Below are 21164 nucleotides of genomic sequence, written 5' to 3' on the forward strand. Positions count from 1 at the left end.
ATATATAATTGTTTGTATTTAAAAGATTTAAATATATTTTTATTCTTAAAAAAAATGGATTTTATATTTGGCTCCTAACTAATAGACTTTTTTTTACTTTTGTTCTCTAAAAACTTTTTAAATTTTACATTTGGTTCTAAATAAATTTTTCTTCTTGAATTTTGTTACTTGAAAAAAAAAATTATATTTTATCTTAACATTATGTTGACTCTAAAGAACCAAACAACAACTTACAAATAATTAAGAACCAACCAAATCTAAATTATAATGTGATATGCATCATTACTAAATAATAATTTAGATTTTGTTATTCGGTTCTTAATTATTTATAAGTCATGGAGTTTAATACAATACATTTTATTTTAGAACGAAGAAATTAAAAACAATGTCTTTGAAAAATACACTTATTAATTTCCACAACATTTTTTTTTCTCAATATTTCCGCAACATTGTATTTGTTCATAACATAGTTGGACCCAACCTAGCCAAATTGATTATTGAAGCAACCCATCCTACCTGTCTTCTTTTGTCATTCCTACTTAAAATAAAAATAATAAGGTGATTTTCAATCTGGGTCAACAATCAACATATATATATATATATATATATGCTGCTTTCCTTAATGAGAGTCTATTCAGAAATGGGGAAATAGCTTTCTGTTGTATTTATTAATGAATTTAAATTTTACATTGAATATTTTAAGAAAGGGGATGTAGCTCAAATGGTAGAGCGCCCGCTTTGCATGCGGGAGGTACAGGGTTCGATCCCCTGCATCTCCATCACATTGTTTATCAATTTTATTATTTTATATTTTATTTTGTCGGCTACTGTAACTGAATTATGATGCCCTTATCTTTCTCTCTCTACTTTTATTTTAACTTTCTTACTTCTTTTTTTTATATATAATTTTGTGCATTTATACTTTTTAAAATATTATATTTTTCAAATAATTGTCTTCGTAACATTATGAGTGAATTTTTAAAATTATCAAGAGCAACTTTAACAAAAATATCTTACTGCGGTATTAATCTTTTATTTTTACATGACTTTTCTCAAGAAAATTATGCATTAGAGGGGAAGGGGAAGCTTAATCAAAATAAGACATTTTTATTTTGTTGAATAATCAAAATAAGACATATTCACTCGAGAAAAGACAAATACATTTCAAACGTAATCAATATTAACTTTTCGTTGACTGCTATCAAATCCTAAATTAAATCAAATAAAAAAAATCGTCTGATAACGTAATATTTACAATTATTGAAATTTATTTGTGTGATACTACTGAATGTCTGAATATCACATCAACGATATAACCCAAAAACTAAAAAATATCCAAAAACAAAACATCATCGTCAAGCTATAAAAATATTTTAATCACAAAGATGATTGATTTTAATAATCAGGTGCAAACTATTTATGTGCTTTATTGATAATTAATATTTATCAAAAAAATTTGATTGGTTATTTTTAATATAATCTCTTCTTTTAATTAAATATTTTTCATTAACAAAATTTGAAATTAAAATCTTATTTAAGGCTACAAGTCGAGTTCTAAATGACTTGTTGGTATAAAGACGATTAATTAGAATCTAAAAACTGAAAGACAAAAACAACAATAAAAACATTAATTTTTTTGGGAAAAGTAACATAAATTATAAAATAAGACAGATACTAATCACTATTTTAAGAACATTAATTATTAATTAAAGAATAAAAATAAAACACAACAAGACAAAATCAGGCATGAAAACATTAGAGGAAGCTTTTAAAAAATTACAATAAAAATGATAATTTAATTTTTATACATTATTATACTATCAATCAAAGAAATCAAAGAAGCGTGACTTTTAAAGCTGTCTTATATTTTCAGAAATATTATAACGAAGAATGTTATTTTTTAGTATATTTAAAAAGATTATTAGTTACATTATAATATTTCTTGAATTTTTCTAAAAAATTTAAATATAAAATAAGTAAAATTAAAAGTTACAATTGTGATAGAAAATATTTTTTCATATTTCTCGAAATATTATAATTAAGAATATTTTTTTCTGAGGAAAAGATTTTTCCGATACCTAAAAATCTCTATTTTAGGGATTGAAGTCTTTTTGTTCACTAAAAAAAAGTAGAAGTTATAAGTGTGATAGGAAATAACTTTTCATATTTTCAAGAGAATATGATTTTTTTCCCCTTTGCACAAGAATAAAATTTTCCTTTTTTTACTGAATAATAAAATTTGCTCAAGACTTGAGAATCTAATTCTTTTAATAATAAATCATATTTGAAATCTTTTTTCATAATCTATTTTTAAAAGACTTGATCTTTTAATAAATACTATAAGCACGTGAATCAATTGACGTAAATTTTTTTAATTTAATTAATAATCTAGATTTGAGTGTTATATATGTATTTGTCTTAAATACTTATGGAATAATTTTGTTGAAATTAAATATAGTTTTCTAAAAATTAAATTTTATTTTGTTTAAATTGTGGAAATTATAAGAACATATTTTTAACTAAATTATATAAAAAATATATTTTGTTTAGGTAGTTACTTTTCTTAAAATTATAAAAAAAAGTATGTAATATTTTTAAAATTATAATTATCATTCAAATACTTTTATTTAAAAATATTTGAATAATTATTATTTAATTTTTTATATTTTAATTAATAATATAAGTTAAATTTACATTTCAAAATTATTATTATTATTTGCAGATCCAAATAATTGTGAAACTCTTATAAAATAATATTAAGTAAATTTGAGCTACAAAGATTGATTGAAATGAGAAAACTCATATCATTGACTTAATTATACTTATAATATATACTCTAGAAATATGAGTCTATAGTATGTATATTTAATTATGTGCTTGTGATTAATTTTAATTTTTTACAATAAAAGTCAGTGAAGACTCAAGAGGATCCAATTAAAAAAATTGAAAATGTGAGAGACCTAATTAAAAAAAATCAGGAACTTAATTAAAAAAAATTGATAGTGAGAACCCACATAATAGTTAAACAAAAAAATAAAATACTTTTTCTTTTAAGATATATTTAATTTGAATGAGTGTAAAAGGAAAATGACATGAATTAGAGTAGGATGTAAAAAGTTGGAAAACCCACACCAATTTTTAAATTTTGATCTGATATACACCCGAAAGAAACCCAACACTAGCTAACAAAACGTGAAAAATTACCTGTCAATAGCGCACTCCTAATAAGCTGTAACGTAAAACGTGATAAGGAGGCAGCGGGTAGCGGCAAAGGCGTAAAAGTAAAAGCGATTAACCATCATTACGCGAAGCCGACAACGGAGCAGTAACATTTTTTGTTTTCTTTAAACAAATCAACGCCCCCTAATCATAACCCTCTTTCTTTCTCTTCCTTTTCATCATTCTCATATCCTCAATCACCCCCTCGCACTCGCTCTTCCCTTCCTCTGGTTAGCCAATTCTCTTCTTCCTTTTTTTCATTCATTTTATTTTCTGTTAATCTTTTCGTTTCCTGTTTACGATTTCATGCTTTGTCTTCTGTACCGCGTTGATCAGAGACACGGAGGGAGGATCCGCTTCCAAGCCCTATTTTTCTTTGATTTTTTTTTAATGTTGTTGTAATTTTGGGGTTTCTTTAAGTTCTGATGTGGAATTAGTGGGTAACTTAATGATTCTATTTCGGACTTGAAGTTCTTGCTTAAGGACTAACGGGGAATTTTTTTCCCTGTTGAATTCTAGGGTTTGCAATTTTTTAAAACAAAATTTGTTTTTGGTTTCCTTCATTTCCCCTATTTTGTCTAGTTCTCTTAATGCTAATACTATTTGATTGTGTAAATCTGATGGTTATTTATTTATTTATTTTAATTATATGTACGTATTGAATGAATTATGGACGATTCTTTTCCGGTGGAATTTAAGTTGTTTTTTTTTTTTTTTTGTTAAAAGACCTAATGTTTAAGTAATATTGGGCTTGTTTCTTATGTGGTGTTGCTATGTTGGAGGCTTTCTTTTCCCCATACAAAGCACTCGATTGATTCAAGTCTATTGTGGGTGTTGTATTTTGTAGGTGGCGACAATGTCGACTCCTGCTAGGAAGAGGCTGATGAGAGACTTCAAGAGGCTGCAACAAGACCCGCCTGCAGGGATCAGTGGTGCCCCCCAGGATAACAACATAATGCTGTGGAATGCTGTCATATTTGGGTGAGTTGAATTGAAATTGAATATAGATCCCATGTTGTTTTAACTTATAGTCAATTAGTCTATTCATTTTTTTTTATTTCTTATGTTGTTTAATTATTGATGGATAAGTGATTTTTGGATTGCAGTCCTGATGATACTCCATGGGATGGAGGTGAGTGAATTTGTGTACCAAAGATCTTACTAGAAAACAATTTTGAAATGATGAAATGTTTGTCGAGTGTCAGTTAGGTTTTTTTTCCATCTTGTGTGTTACATAACTTTGTGGCATATTTTGAGTTATTCAGGCACGTTCAAGTTGACACTCCAATTTACTGAGGACTATCCAAATAAACCACCGACTGTACGATTTGTGTCTCGCATGTTTCATCCAAATAGTAAGTATTGGGTGGAAATTGGAAAATCTTTACCTTGGAGTATCAATAAATTAGCTGTGTAGCTCTAATTCATTTTTTCAACTTTGTGTGTAGTTTATGCTGATGGAAGTATTTGTTTGGATATATTACAAAATCAGTGGAGTCCTATTTATGATGTGGCTGCTATACTCACATCTATCCAGGTATCATCTAGTATTTCATTTGTATATTTTACAAATGAACCAAGCAAGCAGATATTTTTACATCATTAAATCTATCCCTAGAATTTCCATTTGCTTTCAATCCGAAAAAGTTATACTCCTCTCTGCATCTTAATAGAGTCATGTACCTCTGGATCTGTACAGTGTCAGACTGTTCTGCTGTGCTCAAGTTGAAATGAAATCTTGTAACTCTGCTTCTTAGTTATGCCTTATGGTCTTAGAGTTGACATGTAGCAGTTAGCATTGCCCTTTATTTCAAAATGTGCTTTTGTGTATGTTGACAATGCCTTGGTTCATTGGTAATTTGAATAGAGGTCAAAGAATGGTAATTTTGAAATACTAGGACAATTATTTGTAGAATTCCTTCACTGTGACATGTCTTCCATGTGCTCTATTATGCTTATGGAACCATCAAGAATTTTTTGTCTTTTCTCATCTTGTTAATTTTATGGAAAGAATGGGACAATTATTTTGAGAATTCTTCTAAGTGTTAATCTAGGAATGTCATTGACACATAGATGGAAATAGTTTCCCTATGCCCTAGGTCAAAAGATCCCGGGGAAATCTCTTTGGGTATCTGCCTTAACAGTGAGTTTTGCCATCCCCATCTGCAGTTATCTTTGATGTACTGCTTCATTTTGAAATCCTCTTGACAAAAAGACTTCCAAAAGGCTTGGCAATTGGAAGGGAGCGACCTTTTTTCTTGTGTGGGCTTATAACATTCAGAATGGCATGTTTATTAAGTATCCTACATATTATATACCCCTCTAAAAAAATCCTATTCAGTGTAGCTCAGAGGATTTGGAAAATTTTGATGAAGGACCTTCTGTCAGAATAGCATATTCTAGGGGAAAACTGGGGGTGGCAACAGCATCATTTATTCGCTAACCATCCAATCAGTCCATGAATAAATTCAACCAATCCCCTCAATCATTTCACAACTCCCAATGGTGCTGATTTGTTGGGGCTTGGGAATGTCAAATGCAAATTTTCAAACGTTAATTCAAGTGTGTGACGATAATTTCTAAGGGAGATGAATAGTGACTAATTAATTGGGGTATCCATGAAGTCTTCAGAGAGGTTATTCACCACCACTATAAATAGATGTAATTGAGATGAGGAGATTCATCCCAACCTGAAGAGGGGTCATTTACCCAAGCAGAAGAGATGTGAGAGGGACTATTGTTGTGAGGGAGTGTTTATCATTCATTGTAATTTTTTAGAGACATGGGCTTGTAGGCTGAAACAGTATTTTGGGAGGGTTTTCTAGTTTGTTCAGAAATCTTGTGTATTATTTGTGATGTTGAATATTTTGTTGGAGTGTTTGTGAGCATTGCCAAGAGGTCCCAAACCATATCGTGTGTGTTTTTCCCCCCAACATGGCATGGGTCTGCAGTAATTTGTTGTGTTGAGTGGCTGGGCTTGGCTCTAACAAGCGATGGACATGGATCATTCATGGTTCTGTGCAGTTCAGAAATGGGGGTTGGTTACTGGTCATTAAGTTTTAATTTTTAAGTAGCTTTAAAAATAAAAAAAGCCTTGTCCAAGGCTACCCAAGTAATTTTCTGGAATGCCCAACTTATGTCTGAGATTGAGACTTTTTGTCTGGACATTTTGTACTTGATAGGAATAGGATTAAATACGAATAATTTCTATTATGTTCTTTGAAAGTTATGAAACAAGTAGCTACTGCCGTTTGCATTTGACAACTTTGGTAGCTTGGGATTTTGGAGATTGGTTGCTGTATCTGCCCAATTCAAATATCTCTATCTTATTCTGCATGTTGCTGAGGCTCTGGGTATCTGAAGGATATACAAGTTGCTTTGGATTTTTGTTTTTTCTTTGGCTCAAGTGGGCGGGGCAATTGACTGGAATGTGATTCCAGTAATTTATGCTATGATTTCTTCCTACACACACTTTATGGTACCCTTTGTTTTCTTAGCTTCCTCCTATTGATCTTAGAAGCAAACTCACCATCCCACCAACATTGTGCATACACCATCTTAAGTCTATACTATTTGGCATCAACACATTGCATTTGGAAGTCTGGCACTTTTATTTCCTGAAATAAATAAAATATATAGCAAGTATCCTGCTATGCAGTAGTCATCATTTTATAATTATTTTCTAAAAGGTAATTTTCCTCCTTTGCAGTCATTGCTTTGTGATCCCAACCCAAATTCTCCTGCAAACTCTGAAGCAGCTCGAATGTTTAGTGAGAACAAGCGTGAGTACAATCGAAGAGTGAGGGAAATTGTGGAGCAGAGTTGGACAGCAGATTAAGTTCATCCTTATATGCATGGGAAGCTTTGAAGGCATGAATTTGGTTGCAGTGATGGCAACTATAAGAATGATTGTGCAAACTCATCACATTTATATTCTCTGCTGATATGAATGATAGCATCATCTTATCTTTAATTTATTATAGCTTCTGCATTGCATATGTCAGCTAATGTAAAATAGAATTATGCGTGTCAATTTACTTTCGATTGTTGTCAGACATTCAACATGAAAATTATAGTTTGCTGAACTGGTTATGATTTCATCAAGGTTTTTGAAAAAATTAGCTTCAATTTGGTTTACAATGGATCATGAGTGCTTTACCCATTATACCCCCTCTGCGACATTGTTTTCAGCCATCCTTGGTATTTGTGTACTTGTGTGCGCCATATAGTAATTATTAATTTATTATGCCAGTAAAAGTGAAATTTTATTTGGTGACGACAATTTGCTCTCGCTATCATTGATATTTTCATGTTAAACTTGCGTCCGGAGGCACGACGACAGTGCCTATGTTAGTATTTCTATTGCGCTATTTTAATTTTATATTTATCATCTTTTAATGATGTGTATATTAAATTTAGTTTAATATATTTTTTAAATACATATTGATTTATATGAATTTATTTACTACTTATATTATCTTGTGTATTGGGCATAGTTTATCGGATTTTAGTAGTATTAAAAATATCTAAGTTTGATAATTAGTGAAATGGAAAGTTACCTTAAAAAAATGCAAAATCATGCATGTGTTTACATTTTTATTTCGTATTTTTTCACTAAAATTAAAATATTTTATCTAATTATTGGGTTGTAGAATAAAAAATGTTTATTATATACATAGATATAAAACAGTTATAAATGTTAGGTAAATTATTTTTCTTGTTACTTAATTTATTTATTATGTTCAGTTTAGTCTTTTATTTTTTTATAGTTTTAATTAGGTCTCTTATTTTTTAATATAAATTGAATTTGGTTTTTTTATTTTTAAAAGGTTTAATTTAATCTCTATGTGAAATTAATTCAATTTAATCTCATTTTATTCTATTAGCTTCAAACATTTTTAAAAACATGCAATCAAATTTGATTTAAAATATGACTAAATTAAATCAATCTTTTAAAAAATAAGGAAAGTAATTGAAACTTTTTTAAAATAAAAGGACTAAATTAAATATATTTTATAGAATTAGGACCTACTTAAAACGTTTAAAAATAAAGTGATCAAATTAAATCTAATAAATGAATTTCTTGATTTTTTTCTTGAAAATTTATTATTCACAACCATATTTTTTAATATCTATTTTATGTTAAACTGCTTGATATTTTTTTTTATCGCTGGAAGGAGATGAAAAAAGTAATTTTGTTTTTCAAATTTCTAAGGATAATGGAGATAGTCAATTATTATTTAAAAATTACCATATTTTTTGTTTTAAAATTCCAAATTAATTCATTACTCTATTCTTATTTTTTAAATAAATCATTATTATATGAAAATTAATTGTTTAATTTTATTTTTAAAATTCAAGAGTGTTATTATCTAAAAACGGTCCATTCGTCTCCGCTGCACTCTTTTCGGCTTTGTTTTCCTATACCGTTGTTTGTCATTAAAATTGTCCATGATACGTTAGAGAATCAGGAATGAAATGGAAAACAAATTGAGTGTGAATGGTGGTCCACTATTCCTGGTCAATTCAGATAAAAAAAATTATAATGGAGAAAGGGAGACAATTTTAATGATAAAAAAGATTTTAAAAAAAACGAAGTACAAACGGATGATTAGTGAGACAAAAAAAATGTATTTAATTTTTAAATTTCAAAATTTTAGTCTTTTTTATAAAAAATTAAAAAACCAAAGTACAAACCAATATCGATAGCAAGACAAAAATATGCACTTAATTTTGAGTTCAATGATAATGTATTACTAGTGTATAAGAAAATTTACACCATCAATCGAACCACAATTGGTATAACTTTTATGATAATTATTATTAAAATTGTTGTAAAAATCTATAAAATTTCCATTCTTTATTGTAATTTGACGACAGGATAACTGTGAATGCATAACTTCTTAAATTTAAATATTCTTTTTCTAGAATGATTCTTTTTACATGTAACAAATTTAAATATGTGCGTGTTCAGTGATTTTTCTCGTGTTGACAGTGTTGTAGCATATATAAATGTCACCTAACCTATACATGGGCATAATAATCATTTAACATTTATAATTTAAATTTAGCATATATACTTTAAATTCGCATGAAGGATCAGAAAATAGATTCTCGTAAACTAATACAGAAGAAAATAAAGTTTTATATCGAATTAAATCTTTTGCCTTCACAAATACTATGGAATCCTCTATAGACACAAACACAAATTATGCCAAGTGACCAAGCGAAGAGAAATGCAGCCTATACAATAATACAAAAGCACGCTCCACACAGAGAACACCCTAGGCAAACTTCAAAGTTGGGAATCACAAAATTTCAGAATTGCAAGCTCATGAGATTGTTTACACCACTTCTGTCACACTGTTCTCTTCAGTGGTCGGAGTTTCCTACAAGAGTAGCACAAAAACATAAGCCATATATTTCACTGCATCAACTCCTTAAAAACTATCTTTTGCATTGCAAAAAAAAAAACTCCTTAAAAACTATACTTCTTTAATATTAATAAGCCACCTACCATATTTTCTTTGTCTCCCTTTGGAGTGCTAGCAGTAACTGTGAGCAGAAAAAAAATCATGTAATTGTTAGACTAACAGAACTAGAAATGTATCACATATATCACAAAACAAATATTGCGGTGCACAATTATTCACTTGCCTTTAACATCAGATTTCTTTCCCTGCCTCTTTACCATGCCCTTTTCCTTATTTGGTTCTTGCTTGCTTGGCTTCTCAGATTTTTTAACCAACCTATTATTCCTGTTGTCTAGAGCAGGCCCTGGAGTTGTAGTGTTTGTGCTGAGATTCCCTCTCAACCTGGATCCAGGATTACTCTTTTGACTTGTCTCCTTCTTTGTTGACTCTGTTGAAGGTGTGAGTTGAGCAGAATCAGTGTTTAAGCACTTTGGTTTCAATTTTCTAGTCCCCACGGTAGAAGAAGAGCTATGCACATCATCATCAGAAGAGCGAGTACCCTCTTCTGGCACATGTGAAATTGTCTCAGACACCTGCAACTGCTCCATGCTTTCTGAGATGTTATAGCTCTCAAACAATGCTATCACAGTTTCTTCAAGGCCATCAAGCTGATATCTCCCCACATATGATTTTAGCCCTTCTTGCATTGGCCCGAGAGGCTGTGGTTGATATTCAAAAGAAAAATAAATCATTAGAAAAATTTGGCTCAGTTAATGAGCAAACAAATAAGGGTGCTGCATTTGCAGAAAAGTGACTTTGCCAATATGCCATACCAGATCCATAAACAATATGACAAAATTGTATTCATACTCCTTAAACTAACTGTTATTTGCATCCAATATCCCTTCCTTTTATTAACCTTACATGGAGGCCCCTCAATTAATAAATCAGGGAGTTGTGTAACAAGGGGAATTTTTTACATGATCCAGACCATATAATCTCAACCAATCTCCACATGGCACACGCCTCTTTTTCATAAATTAAAAAATGTGGTTATGTGGAGATTAGTCAGGACCACATGATCCCAAACTATATAATTTCTTTACAAGATGGAAGTCTATTAATAGAAAGGGGGACATTAATTGCAAAAGATCTGTATGTCAGACAAATATGCTTAGATTTTGGTGATATAAATGCAATTTGTCCTAAGAAAATATGGCATGACATATAGATGTGCATTGTATTTGTGTGTTTTGATTATTTGATTTATGTTGTACCTCACATCCTGCCTCCAAAGCTAGTTTGAAGAAACCAAGCGAAATTGAGTGCTTGGCGGCGGATTCAGAGAGTTTGATCTGGTTTAACCAATACGAAGCCGAAGTTAGGAGATTTAACTTGGTTCGGGTAGATGTCTTGGAAATGTCAGAAATTGGTGTTTTGCTTCTGCCTTGACCAAAAGCATTCCTCCCAGTTGTAGTCTCAGTGATTGGGATAATGTTGCCACCCAGCTTGGGTCTTGAAGTGGCTGGTGTTTTGGCAGGAATTGAGAGCCTTCTTGGTGGCTTGGCACTACCAGACTTGTCCTTGCCAGAAAAATCAAGAACACTCACACTTTTACTTACACTTGAAGCACCTACACTTCTCCCCCTGAAAAATAAAAATGAAACTTCTTAAAAGATAGGCATATATCAAATTGAGCCGTCCAATCACCAATTCTAAATTTTTATAAGAGTAGTGATATCTGGACACCCAAAACTTACAAAATCCTCATCAACACCTCTCATTTCTCTTTATCTTTCTCTTCATGTCACATCATATCATCAATCTTATCAATCACTTATTTCTCCTATCTTTCTATCTCTCTCAAGGCATATACACTCTTTGGTGTTCAAGAATCATTTCCTTTTTCACATAATAACTAAACATGCATATTTACAAGATTCTCAATTGACCAAAAACATAAGTTGTTTATCCCGTACAAATTTTTGAACAGATTGTAACAATGTGACAGTTCTACAATTAAAATAAAAACAGGAAATTATACATAAAACACATTCCCAAGTAAACAGATCCTACATTTTTTAATTTAACTACTATGCATTTCAGTATAAAATCGTTGAACACTCAACCAATCAGAAACTATAGTAGTAACCAGTAAGTACAATTTTTAAGGTAATTGTAGTTAAAAGTTACCAAAATCATGATAATTTGTGATTAGATAACCATCAGTAGTTCCTTACACGGCTACTATTAGTAACAGTGTATAATATTAAAGTAAAAAACTTTCGGATTGCTTGATTACCTCTTGGTTTCAGAAGTAGGATTGGAGCAATTGGGAGTTTCTGACTTGTCTTCCTTCGATTTATTGACAGATCGGAGCGCATACTTCTGAAGCCTGAGTCTGGTGGTGTTCCCTGAATATAACCATAACAGAACACAACCCATTTAAACCGTTATTGTTTTGCACATACTACAGTATATGATATAACAAACAAAAATAGAAAGTTGGGTGGTTGGTTAAGAAAGAAGGGAAGGGAGGAAAGGTAGCGGCTAACAAAAACTAACAAATTAACATTTGCCTATAAAAAAAAGAATGATATAACAAACAAAGAATAGAAAGTTGGGTGTGAGAGTGAGAAATGGCATACCAGAGGAAGCAGCAGCGGAGGGTTGTTGTTCCATGACGGGTTCTTCCATATCTGATTCCGAAATGCGAGAATTGAAAAGAAGTTGAGATGAGGGGTGAAATATGTGTGATTATGATGTTGTGTCGTTTGGATTTATATTACAAGGTTGGCTTGTCTCGTGTTGCTTTATGTAATAAACGGATAGGATATGAGGGTGGTGAATGAGACAGCGATGAAAAATCGAGATTTGGGGGTTTTGTTGGGTCGAGGTGGGGTTGGATGCAGCAGCGTTCTTCAACGTGAGAGAGGTTTTTCGAAATTCAAATTTCAAAACTAAGCCGTTTAGTTATTCTTTCTTTCGTGAAAAACCTGCTTTTAGAGAAACCCAAACCCTCACTGTTTGTGTGTTAGAAGAAACCCAAATGAAAAATTTAGATTGGAGACGTGTCATTGTGGGTCCCGCTTATGAAATGGGTTCCAACTGCAATACCAGATTCTTTACTCGTCAAGTGGGACCAATTGAGTTATTGTATGAATAAACTTGTATTTTATTTAGATATACAAGTCATTCTATTTTCTTCCCGTGGCGGACAACGTTGATTTTTATTATTGTTGAGATGGATGTAATTTAAATTAAAATTGCTATAAATAAGCATTTTAATAATGAATTCAATCATTATACAATATTTTTTTAACGGTAAAAGAGATGGTTGTAATTCAAATTAATATTGTCATAAAAAAATAGTTTAATAGTGAATTCGATCCTTATATATAACAGTAAATTTTTTTAAACGTTATGCAAGATAAGTTTATGGAGTATAAATAATGCATTTTGGAAACATTTTTTTACGATGATTCTCTCAATTTTTATAATCTCATTTCATTTATTTATTCTCTTAAATTTTTTTTTTCTCTTTACACACAAATGGATCAGAATACTCATAACAATCCAAATTTTGCTTCCATTGGATGTCAAATTGTCAATCCCCAAATGCTCAAAATGTTCAAATCCTCCCCAATCTTCAAATTTTCCAAATAACCCAAACATGAGAAACTTTTTCCCAATTTTCATTCCCTAATTACTTTCCACCAAACATGTCATATGAGTCATCCATATGTAATGTCAGGCCAAAGAGGAATGAATTTTTCGAACCCAACAACTAGCCTTGTCATGTTTGGTGGTGCTTCAACGATGAGTAGGGGCGGAGATTGCTCTGATCAACAAGTGTAGACACTAATGGAATTTGTATCGAAGTCTCAAGTTCCTTTGTTTTCCTCCCAAATTAACTTGGAAATTTTTGCAATCAATGAAGATATATAAGCTTGAGTGGTCATGTGAATTCTAAACAAAGGTTTCGAATGGATGAGGATAAACTATTCGTTAGCACATGGTTGAATGTTTCAAAGCACACAATTGTTGGAGTTAATCAAAAGGGAGATGGATTTTGGTTAAGGATAAAAATATATATTATAATGAAAATTGTGTTAACAAGAATGAGAGAGGAGAATAGGTGCACTAAATTCTCATTGGACAAAGATGAATGATGTTCAAAAGTTTTGTAGTTGTTACGCACAAGCTGTTTAGATGAAGAAAAGTACGAGCTTTGAGGATGATGTCATCAATGATGCTTTAGCCTTTTTTATTCAAGATCAAGGAGAAGCATTCAAATATGAGTGTGCATGGCATGAAGTGAGGAACCAGGCTAAATGGCTTGCAATGTACGGTGAAGGTTATTCAAAAAGAACAAAGACATCGGCTTCATGGGCGTACACATCATCATCTCAATCAAACACAACAACAAATTGTGAATTTTACCCAACATCATCTTTACAATGTCCGATGGGAACAAAAATGGCAAAAAGGAAAGCTAAAGAGAAGTCTAAAGAAACAAATTTTGACCTCATGGAGATTAAGGCAATGCAAGAGTTGTTGAGTCAGGTATTGACAAAATCAGAAGATCATATACATATTAAGGAGACTGAAGTCCAAAATCGAGAGGGAAAGTTACTTTTGATGGAGTTTGCCACCCTCATGAAAGATACAACTGGGATGACAAAGACACAACTTCAATATCACAATCATTTGTGTGAAATAATTAAAAAAAACATGGGTTGACCTAGTTGTTGGGCGTCAAACTAGCTATTGGAGTCAAAGTAGTTGTTGCATAACATTAGTTTCTAAACCTTATATTTATAACTATTATAAGTCTATATCTATTATCTATAATCTATAACTATTATAAAAGGAATAATCTCATTTGGTGTCATCTTTTTTTTGAACGTTTTTACCCTCAACTATTACAATACTCAATCACTACAACATTTTATTTTAACTTTGAAAAACAGTTACATTTTTAAAGCATGTTAAACCCAACTACATATATAGATAACTTCCTAATCCACGAATGGAAATATATTGTTCTTGGTATATATTGTTTTAATGATGTCATTTTGTATCACACCACTTTGTTTCCCTAATTTCTCTTTTCTTTAATTGTATATGTGTACTATTTCTTGCCTTTTTTGTCAAATGGATCCTTACATTTCGCATTTTGACAGTGAACTTGATTGAAAATTTACTGAATGAGTTAAGTGTTATTCGATACCAACATAAGTGCATTAAAAAATTAATTGATAAACGTGTGAGAAAAGGTAGCAACTCCAAGCAACACGCTCGTAAAAGAATTCATATACCGAGAAATTGTGAAGAAGGTTGTCTTCATTTATTTAATGATTACTTCTCTACAAGTCCAGTATACATCGATAATCAATTGTGACAAAGGTTTTGAATACAAAGGCATGTATTCCTGCATATTGTCAAAGAAGGTAGTAACAATGACAAGTATTTCCACTTGCAGAATGATGTAACTTGGAGAACGAGTCTTTCATCGTTGTAGAAATGTATTGTTGCAATTTGTATGTTGAATTATGGATCACTGACAGATAGCATGGATAAGTATGTTCAGATTGGTGAAACCACTACTGTGGAATGCTTACAGAAGTTTGTCCTAGGAGTGAATTAGGTATTTGGGACCAAGTACCTCAGAAAGCCCAACTATAATGACATTGAATGTGCTTTAAAAATTGGATATGCATGTGACTTTCTCGGTATGTTAGGTAGCATTGGTTGTATGCACTAGGAATGGAAAAAGTGTCCTACATCATGGAAAGGTCAATAACAAAAAGAAGATCACGAAAAAGAAACTATTATGGATTTGGCGTACATACTTTGGTGTTGTTGGTTAAAATAACAACATAATGTCATTAACCAATCTGGTGTCTTTGTTGAAGTTTTGCAATGACAAGCTCTTGAGGTACAACTTACAATAAATGGAACCACATACAACACGAGGTATTATTTAGCAGATGGTATCTATCTAAAATGGGCTACATTCATAAAAACCATCCCAAGGCCACTAGGAGAAAAAAGAAAATTGTTTTCACAACATCAAGAAGCAGCAAGGAAAGATGTTGAAAGAGCTTTTGAAGTGCTTCAATCACGATTTGTAATTATATATGGACTGACATGATTTTGAAACACAAATACATTGAAGCAGATAATGGATGCATGCATAATATTGCATAATAAGATTGTCGAAAATGAACGAGAAGAATATGAGTCAATTTTGATTGTTCATACGATGGTCCAAGTAATGATGTCTCAACACTTGAAGTTTTTAATAGACATCATGGAGCTTTTAGAAGATATTTAGAAAGAATAACACATATACGTCAAAAGGAAATATATTGTCATCTTCAAGCAAACTTGGTGGAATATATATGAGAATGTTTTGGATGCGAGAATAACAAAAATTGAACTATATTTTAGTGATAGTTATTTATGTTTCTTTATGTAGTTTAAAAGTTATTGTTATTAATTTTAATTTGCATTATGTTTTATGTATTTTAATTTTGAAAGCTAAATTTTATTTAATTAAAATGTATCATATATTTATTTATTATTTAACAATTATCATTTAAAATATATTAACTTAAAAACATATGAATAATAAAATATAAAAAATAGATTTATTATGAGGTCCATTAGAGAAAATTTTGTGAGTTGTTTGGTTGTAGTAAAACTTTGATTAGGTTGTTTAAAGTAAGAGAAGTGATGTGGCATTATAAGGAAGTATAAAATATTATCAAAAAAATAGAAGAGAAACTTTGGTGGGATTGTGGATTGGAGATGCTCTTATGGTCATTGTCATAAGATAATTATCATATGAACCAAGGCGGCTAGTTTTCTACCCTCATTGTTAGAAAATAAATATGGGGAACTTGGTAATGTTATTATTGGTTTTCTATGTAGAATGTCAAATGTAAGACCACAAAATAGGGTACTAATGATAATATTACAATGTTGCATTATTAGCACATAATATGATGTGATTTATAATTGCTCTACATCATGTGAGTTATACTCTAAATTATGAGTTAAAGAGTGGACCAAAAATTGCCTAAAAGAAAAAGCTCATAAGGCTCAATATTATAGGGACTTAGATCCACTTAAAACTTATAAACCTTCTCTCAACCCCCTCATTCTACATACACTCCACACTCCACACTTTGCTCTTGGAGAAGGGAGCGAGAAAAGAAGAGTTATTAAAATCAAATATGTCATTGACTCAATCAAGGTATTGAGCTAATGGGTCAATGGTCGAACCAATTAGTTAATAGTTGAACCACATGAATCGATTTGCATTATGAAGTTTTATACTACATATATAATATATAAATTTTATTTGCAATGTTTATATTAAGTTGATACATTGGAAAACTGGAAGCGTTGTTTTAGTTAACCACAGGACCAAGGTTAATCCCAAAACATGAAATTTTTTACAAAATTTTATTAAAAATGGGTGACACCTTAAGTAAGGTACAAATATTAAATTTGAAAAATTACAATGTCAATATAAGGAAGTGCAACATATGGGGAAAGGCAAAAGCAAATGGTATAGGGTAGGTTATGTATAACATGCAACATCAATCAATACATGGGAAGGTGAGTCAGGTGCAGAAAAAGTAAATGGGAGAAGTGTGACTAACATTAAAATTGGACAAACCAAAAATTGTAAGGATTGAACTAGACAAGACATTGATTTTGACCAATTTTAGATCAAGTGAGTGATATCAATGTCGGGTAAATTGCATATCCGGTCCAATAAGATTTTTACCAATCAGACTAGCACATCCAGACCGAATTTAATAACATTGGAGAAGATAGCTAGAAGAGAAGAATAAGAGAAGCAAGGAGGATTAGAGCCACACCTATACACTCACACTTTTAGCATCATCTCCTTCCCTTTTTCTTCTCTTGATCATGTATTATGTTCTTTAATTTGGGAAAGTCAGATTTGAATTCTAACTTGATAGATTTGGGAAATATCTCTTGAAATGCATGATTCATGAGTTGGTAGGTGTTAATTTAATGTTAAAATGCTTCATAGATCAATTATAGTTATAATACTCACTTATAATCTAATTATTTATTAGATATGATTATAATTAGATAAACACTCAAATAATGAGCACTCCTAATATAGAGGAAGGACCTCACACTAAGCATGAGATTTTCTCACACTCAATATGAGAAAGATAACAAGGAGAATATAACTCGAATGAGCTCATGAATAAGGTTGAGCAATTTTGTGAATGATTTATATATAAAATAACTTATTTTAAGTGTGAGATTAATTAAAGTATGACAAAATAATTTATTTACCCTTATTTAGTTAATTTTCATTATAATACATATTTTTTTTAACTTAAATCAACTTATAAAATTATTTTTTAAAGGTAACTTACTAAATTACTAAACCTTCAAATTTGACCCTAAATTTTTTCATTACAACTGAAATTCATTATTTTAATTATAGTATTAATTTTATTTGGTCAAAATTACCATTTTCCCCTTCATTAATTAACCTAATTACTAATTAAATTACTAAAACTAATTTAGATTGAGCTAACTTTTGGTCAATCTTTTTCCTAAGTCTACCAACTCTTAAATGAATTATTTATAAATCTTAAATTTAAGTTAATACTATTGTATTGAGGTATAGAAATTCACTCAATATAGTGTTCTATACAAAGACAAACCTTTTTCATAAGTTTTAGAGGTTAAACTTTCACTAAATCTTCTTCATCTTTGATTAAGATTCTCAAGTTAATCTTTTTACCATTTGTCCAACAACCTTGAGCCTTTGTTCTCCTTGGTCTAAAGGAATTCATAATGTGGTCTTGGTCCAAATTTCATTGTATACATTTTGTGTGTGATGAAACGTCAAGAACTTGGTCATTATGTGTTTAAAACATCTTAAAACAACACCAAAAACATATAATCATAAATATTTGGTAAATATTGGTAGGAGAGTATGAATCCATCCATAGCACTTACAAAACTATGACAAGGAGAGGAATAAATTAAAATTGTGTGTATCTCTATTCTCAAAAGAAAAGAAAGAAGAAGCTCGCCTAACTTGTGGAGGATGGAGAGAATTAATGAAGGCTTTGAGCCAATACCAACCAGGAAAACTAGGAAAGGTGGAGATCTTTAAAGGTTAAGTTTCCATGGAAGAAAAAGCTGAAGAAGTTAGGTTGTTTTGGCCAATAGCTAAAAGGGAGAGAATACGTGAGTGTTGGGTAGGAAAATAACTTTATGTTTACGATTTTTGGACCTTAAAGCTTGGTGGAACCCAAATGCATTTAACTTGAATGTGTTATGGTAAATTTAAAGTTCTCCCTCCCTCGAGGGAAGGATCATTTGGATAGTAGTGCAGACTCACATGGGTTGTTGGTTCAAAATTTTAGCTAATTTTGAGTAAGAAAAGCATTGCCATAAGTGGAAGACTTGATTTAGCTAGTAGTGTATCTCATGATATAATTACAACACTAATGACATAAAAGGTATCTTAATTAATAAACATGTGTAGGGATTAATTATGGTTATTTTAGTACTTTTAGAAAATATCCTCATAAAGCATACATTCGAGGTCAGATTAAATAATATTTTCTTAATCTAGAACATTATAATTAACCCAAAAATTCATAGAAACTTAATTATGACTTATATTGTATAATCATATTATTTTTTTTATCAAATATTATTTTAATGTTTACTTAAAAAAATAAAAAAAGTTTTTAATTACTTTCTATTTCACAACACAGTCTAAGTTTTAATCTACTTGACTTTCTAGTTTACTTGTTCTCGAACTTCAATAGTCTGACATTCATTTCTTCATGTGTTGTTCTAGTTGCTAGATTCTTTAGCTTTGGGCATAGGGATAAGGGAGTTTGATATGGTAACTATCTAAGATAATTGTTTAACTCTTAAATTGCTAATGGGAATTGTTGAAAAATACACTACTGATTTCATTACTATAGGTGGTACTTATAGTGTTTACAAATGAGGAGAAATTGTCAATCATTGGCCAACAAAAAGTATAACAAAATGATAACAGAATGGGTATGGAATATAATTCTGTTACGACTGATTTGTAGTGGAGTAATTATCTACTGGCTTTGTCTTCTTCTGCTCTAGTAGCTACACGAAATCACTGAGGTATTGGGACCTCATGCATGTTTTCTTGGGCCTGGTATTGTCTGTGTTGCTAGCTAGATTGTTGTCATTACCCCCCCCCCCTTTGGGAGAACAACATTGTCCTCAAGGTGTAGGAGTCCCGGAGCTCGTTCCAATGTTCCCACGTGGTGTCCTCAGGTGGGAGTCCAAACCATTGAACCAGTGCCAACTTGGTAGGGGGAGTGGTTGTTTTGTCCTATTTCTAGTCCAGAATAGTCATGGGTTCAACTATCAGATGGTTATCACAAGCTGCAGGGGATAAAGGTTGTTGATCAACTAGCGAGGGACCGCGATACAACTTCAGCAACGAGACATGGAAGACCAGGTGGATCTTGAAAGAAGTAGGCAACTGGAGGCTGTAAGCCACTGGACCAATGTGTGCCTCTATTTGAAAAGGGCCATAAAAGTGTTTCCCTAGTTTTGTGTATGTAGGCGTAAGTGATGTTTGGCAATACGGACGAAGGAGAATGAGCACCCAATCATCAATAGAGAATTGGACATCGCATCGATGAATGTCTGCAAATTGTTTCATGGAAGCTTGGCTTTGGCGAGATGTCAGATCAGAGTGGTGTGAATGTTTGCTCTTGTGGTCAGCAAAGAGTCAATGGCCTCCACTGGTGATGATCCTATCAGGTAATTGGGAATGGAAGGAGGACGTTTGTTGTATGTGACCTCAAAGGGGGAAAAACCAGTGCCGGAGTGGACGGAGGTGTTGTAAGACCATTCCGCTAGTGCAAGGAATCTGAGCCACTATGCGGGACTGTTATAGACAATAGCTCTGAGGTATTGTTCGAGAATGCGATTGAGGACCTCCGCCTGGTCGTCTGTTTGCGAGTGGTAGGCAGTGCTCATCCATAACTTTGTGCCACTTAGGTGGAACAATTCGAGCCAAAAAGAGCTGATAAACAGGGGATCGCAGTCAGAAACTAGACTACGAGGGAAGTCGTGAAGTTTGCATACAATGTCCATGAAGAGGGTGGCTACCTTGTGCGCAGTGTAATGTGGGGGAATGACACCAAAATGAACCCTTTCGAAAATCTATCCACCACCACCAGGATAGTGGTCAAACCGTTCGACAACGGTAGGCCTGAAATAAAATGTAGGGATAAACCTCCCAGATCGAAGATGGTGTGGGCAATGGTTGGAGGAGGCCCACTGTTTATTGGTTTTATACTTGGTTTGTTGACAGACAAGACAATGAGAAACGTGGCGGCAAACGTCTGAATGCATACCATTCTAGAAGAAGCTGTCATGAAGGCGATGAAGAGTTTTAGAAACTCCCATGTGACCACCAATGGGTGTTTGATGAAATTTTTCCAACAA

At 31.8% G+C, this 21164-nt stretch overlaps 2 protein-coding genes and 1 non-coding gene across 3 annotated transcripts; 2 read left to right on the forward strand and 1 right to left on the reverse strand.

Moving 5' to 3' along the window:
* The first annotated feature begins 706 nt into the window (after positions 1-706).
* TRNAA-UGC (transfer RNA alanine (anticodon UGC)) lies at positions 707-779 on the forward strand. Its single transcript has one exon. It is a non-coding gene; the product is annotated as a tRNA-Ala (tRNA).
* Positions 780-3189: 2410 nt separating this feature from the next.
* LOC100784962 (ubiquitin-conjugating enzyme E2 2) lies at positions 3190-7319 on the forward strand. The gene is made up of 6 exons (XM_014776561.2): positions 3190-3449; positions 4067-4200; positions 4326-4351; positions 4485-4574; positions 4668-4756; positions 6929-7319. The coding sequence occupies exons 2-6, from the start codon at positions 4076-4078 to the stop codon at positions 7055-7057; spliced, it is 459 nt and encodes a 152-aa protein (XP_014632047.2). The 5' UTR covers positions 3190-3449; positions 4067-4075; the 3' UTR covers positions 7058-7319.
* A 2022-nt stretch (positions 7320-9341) lies between these two features.
* LOC100785494 (uncharacterized) lies at positions 9342-12387 on the reverse strand. The gene is given in 6 exon segments (NM_001255295.2): positions 9342-9608; positions 9737-9774; positions 9877-10351; positions 10910-11279; positions 11935-12046; positions 12281-12387. Coding segments are annotated over 6 exon segments (1089 nt in total). The 5' UTR covers positions 12330-12387; the 3' UTR covers positions 9342-9563.
* Positions 12388-21164: the final 8777 nt, after the last annotated feature.

This window comes from Glycine max, chromosome 6 (genome assembly GCF_000004515.6).
Source record: "Glycine max cultivar Williams 82 chromosome 6, Glycine_max_v4.0, whole genome shotgun sequence".
Classification (NCBI taxonomy): Eukaryota; Viridiplantae; Streptophyta; class Magnoliopsida; order Fabales; family Fabaceae; genus Glycine; species Glycine max.

Bases quoted from the DNA above. Each gene is read 5' to 3' on its own strand.
- LOC100784962 (XM_014776561.2), top strand. From the start codon at position 4,076: ATGTCGACTCCTGCTAGGAAGAGGCTGATGAGAGACTTCAAGAGGCTG. The intron at 4,352-4,484 runs GTGAGTGAATTT...TGAGTTATTCAG, and splicing joins TGATACTCCATGGGATGGAG to GCACGTTCAAGTTGACACTC. The intron at 4,757-6,928 runs GTATCATCTAGT...CCTCCTTTGCAG, and splicing joins CTATACTCACATCTATCCAG to TCATTGCTTTGTGATCCCAA.